A 3881-nucleotide genomic window follows, 5' to 3' on the forward strand; every position below is an offset into this window, starting at 1 on the left:
TAATCTAATAGCTAGAACTATGGTTAAAATAATACTTATTCCATGAATAGATATCACTAACACCTCATTTGATAATTATTTAAGAGATAGGTTGATTTTCTTCAAATTTTTTACTCTAGTTTCTGAACTTCCTAAGTTTATATCTGAATTATTAACCAATTTTCAAACTCAAAAACAAGTTTTATAAAACAACTTTTGTTACTTTTCAAAATTTGACTTTCATTTTAAAAACACATCTAAATGGTTACCAAATTGAATAATAGTTACAACTAATTTGGTGCCTAACACTAATTTGGTGCCTAACACGTGCATAATTTTAACTTTTAACTCATTATGACACTATAAGCCAATAAATTCACCGTGACAGTAAAAAAATCAATAACTAACTAAGAGATTATGAGTTTGATCCATTAGCCATTTACCTAAAAATTAATTTCCTATGTATATTTTGCTATATTTGTAAATATTTTTAAGAAATTTTGTGAAAAAAAAAGTTCAATTCTTATTTCTTCTATTTTTCCTACCAATGAACTTCATTCACAAAAATTACCAACAAATATGCTCTTAATTGTTTCCCATCAATTGTAACACAAGATAGTTGGAAGACCACCCTACAAAAGTCATCCCTCTAAGAATATATTCAGGTTAAGTAAGGAATCAAGTCCTGAAATTTTGTAAATGCTTGTTCCAAATAAAGACCAAAGAAGGTGGCATCATAGCAGTTAGTGATTGTTGCCTCTCTAAGAACTCCACCACTAAGAACAAAGGTAAATAGAAACTGATCTTTAATCGTGTCAGTAGCGTGGCCGCCAATTCTTCTTGAAGCGAATGAAGTAAAAGCTCTGACTTGCCATCATTCCGTAAAGGATGCAAGTAATCTACCAAGTACATAAAAACCAGTCTATAAAAAGAAAAGCTAGAAGTGAAGATGCCTGGAGGATATAAATACAAATACCCAACCTTCCCACGCTATTTGGTTCAAAGCTGAAAGATCTCGAGACACCCAACTTCATAAAATTAAAGTTAAAAGTGAGGGAAAACAAATGAGCATTGGTAAAAAAACGCTTGGGAACATGGTGCAAGGTTGCGTCATTTTGAATGCAAGACCGCAACCTTCATCAAACCCCTGTTGCTCAGATATGTAAATAAACTAGCAAGTGTTAATTTGGGAGGATAATATAAATACAGAAGAATAATGTCCGCATCTATGAAAAAGAAACAGGAAATTTTCAATCATAGCAAGATACAACCCATTGACGGTCGATGAAAAAAAGGAAAGGCATTGGTGGGGGTTTCACTTGAAAGTAGAGAGTTTTGGAAGTTTGTCTCTTAAATAATACAATCTTGCCCTCCTCACCTTCCTGTGGCTCACCACTCTTATCTCTCTGATGTTTGGTGAGTATCTGCAATAAAAATACATCTTGAGATTAGTAACCGAGCAGGTAATAGAATATTCATCATCTAACCTTTCATATTATTTCATTCATAACGACAAACAAGAACTTCAGCCCCAAGTATACATTTGTTTAGGGTATAGCAATAGATGTTAATCATTTCATCGTGAGGGATTTCATCTAATTTTGATGAATGTGGTGGGAGGTTTACTACTATGGAAAGAGGAATTTAAGACCAAAATATGTAACAAGGTTCAAGATTCCTCAAGTCATCCAAACCCCAACTACTATTGCTTTTTTACCAAATCATCAAGTGAGATTGTTCTGGAGACACTCAATCTTATGTTTAAATACAGAACAGATTCTGAAGATAAGTTCAGTTTTAGAAATTTGAACCAAAAATAGGAAGGTTTAATTGTTCTCAAGTCATCCAAATCCAGATAGTTTCTTCACAACTCTTTTCAAAAAATTGGGAAAAGAGAAATAAGCTAAATCTTATGCATGCTTAATGAGTTCATCAGCAAGTGAGACTGAAATGAAGCACACTCATATTCTACTGACAGTATATATTAGATACTAGAAAGAAATAAATGAACTCAATACTTACAGCGGAAAAACAATTTCCACACCAACACCAGCAATAATTCGGCGAATTCTAATCGTAGTGTGGATGCCAGCATTTTGTTTTGATATGACAATTCCTCTATAAACAGAAAGCCTACGCCTATTTTCTTGAACTTCCTGTAGTAGTAATAACATTTTTATTAATATGAGTTTAAGAAACACTCACACTTTTATAAGCGTTTAGACTATAGAGTTTAAGAATAAAATTTACCAGTTTAAGTTCTACAATGTCACCAGTTCTAATGTCTGGAATCGGCCTCTCCTTCTCTGATGCTTCAATCGCCCGCTTATTAAGTATCTATTCAAAAGAGAAAAGAATGAAAAAACTAAAATTAAAATGAAATTATCACATCACATGTTTAACTGTCACATTCTCACGGACTGATAGATAAGAAATTTTCTACATTCTACAATTTCTAAATTGAAATTATCAAAGAGTTTCTATGGAGAGAGATCAATTGCGACTCCTGAGCAGTTATTTGGCCTCCGTTTGATAAGCATTTGATATTCCTTACGAACACTACTTACACCTATTGATTTCTCTACAGTTTAGGAGCATTTTCAAAATTTAAGCTTAGTTTTGAAAGCCATGGTTAGAGAATTGAAGCAAACAAATACAATTTTGAAAAACTAAAAGACCAAATGGCTATTGAACAGAGCCTACACAATTCTTTGGAATAATTGAAAATAATTAAAAAGAATCAGTTCAAAACTGCACTTCCGGTTGCAGAAATGCTTCGAAACTGAAAAATATATGTATAGGTGCTCCTTAGTGAGAAGAATGGATAGAACAATTACCCCCATTACATCTCCGAGCTTAACACGAGGCTTTCTTGACGGCTTCTCCTCCTCGGGCTGAGCATCAGACTCCACTGCTGCTTCTACTTCAGCTTCAGGAGCTTCTTCAGCTGCCGAATCCGCTTCGGGATTCGCCTCAGCTCTCACAACAAACGCCCGTCTCAACGGCGCCGCAACAGTATGATGAAAATGGGAGCCGATTGAACTAGAGGAAAGAGTAGAAAACGAAACACGAGTACCAGAAACTGCGGAACAAAACCCTAATCTTCTTGGGGCACATTGATTGGGGTTTCTTGGAATAGAAATAACGGCCTTGAAACGAGAAGTGTGATGAAGATGAGAATGGAGAATTCAGTGAGAATGTTAAAAATAAGAGAGAAGGAAGGTACCTGAGGAAGAATCTTGGAGGCCATTGATGAAGGAATTGGAGCTTCGAAATGGAAGAGAATTAGAGATAAAGAGAGAGAATCATGGCAGTGAACTTCTCTGTATTTCCTCTTCTTTCTCTCTTTGGAGAAGATGGAGATGAACTCTTATCCACTATCAATTTTCGGGTTGAAAGTTTTGAAGATCGTTTTCCGGTCGGGTCGGGTTTGTTCGACTCGAATAGCTAAAAGTCTTCTTTTAGGTTGTGGGCTGGGCTGGATCCATAAACGAAATGAATTTCAACGATCAAAATGGGCCATTAGGCCTGGGCTTCCATTTCTTAAACCTAGGGCCCATACGAAATTCCAAACATATATTATTTTTTTACATTAACTAACATTTTCAAGGAGTTGCAAATATAGCCAATTCTATAAACGATAGATTTTTGCTGGTGACAGACCATTATAGTCTATGAGTGATAGATCAATATTTGCAACATAGTCTATAAGTTCTATTACTGATAAATTTTGTTATGTTTTGTTATATTTGTAAATTTTAAAAAATGTTGACTTAATTGTTTTAAATCTAATTATTAGATTTACAGTTTTTTCAATGGCAAATATAGCAATCTACAAAATTTATAAATATATCAAAACTTAGATCTAATTCTCGAGTATATTATTAGTAGAAGTCTGTATC

The 3881-nt window shown here is 34.1% G+C and overlaps 1 protein-coding gene across 1 annotated transcript; it reads right to left on the minus strand.

Moving 5' to 3' along the window:
* Positions 1–997: 997 nt before the first annotated feature.
* LOC101204872 (50S ribosomal protein L19-1, chloroplastic) lies at positions 998–3374 on the minus strand. The gene is made up of 5 exons (XM_004147183.3): positions 3206–3374; positions 2817–3128; positions 2230–2316; positions 2002–2135; positions 998–1403 (listed from the first exon to the last, which is right to left on the minus strand). Exons 1-5 carry the CDS (start codon positions 3227–3229, stop codon positions 1295–1297), a joined length of 666 nt encoding a protein of 221 aa, XP_004147231.1. The 5' UTR covers positions 3230–3374; the 3' UTR covers positions 998–1294.
* Between the last annotated feature and the right edge of the window lie 507 nt (positions 3375–3881).

Source organism: Cucumis sativus, chromosome 3 (assembly GCF_000004075.3).
Source record: "Cucumis sativus cultivar 9930 chromosome 3, Cucumber_9930_V3, whole genome shotgun sequence".
Classification (NCBI taxonomy): Eukaryota; Viridiplantae; Streptophyta; class Magnoliopsida; order Cucurbitales; family Cucurbitaceae; genus Cucumis; species Cucumis sativus.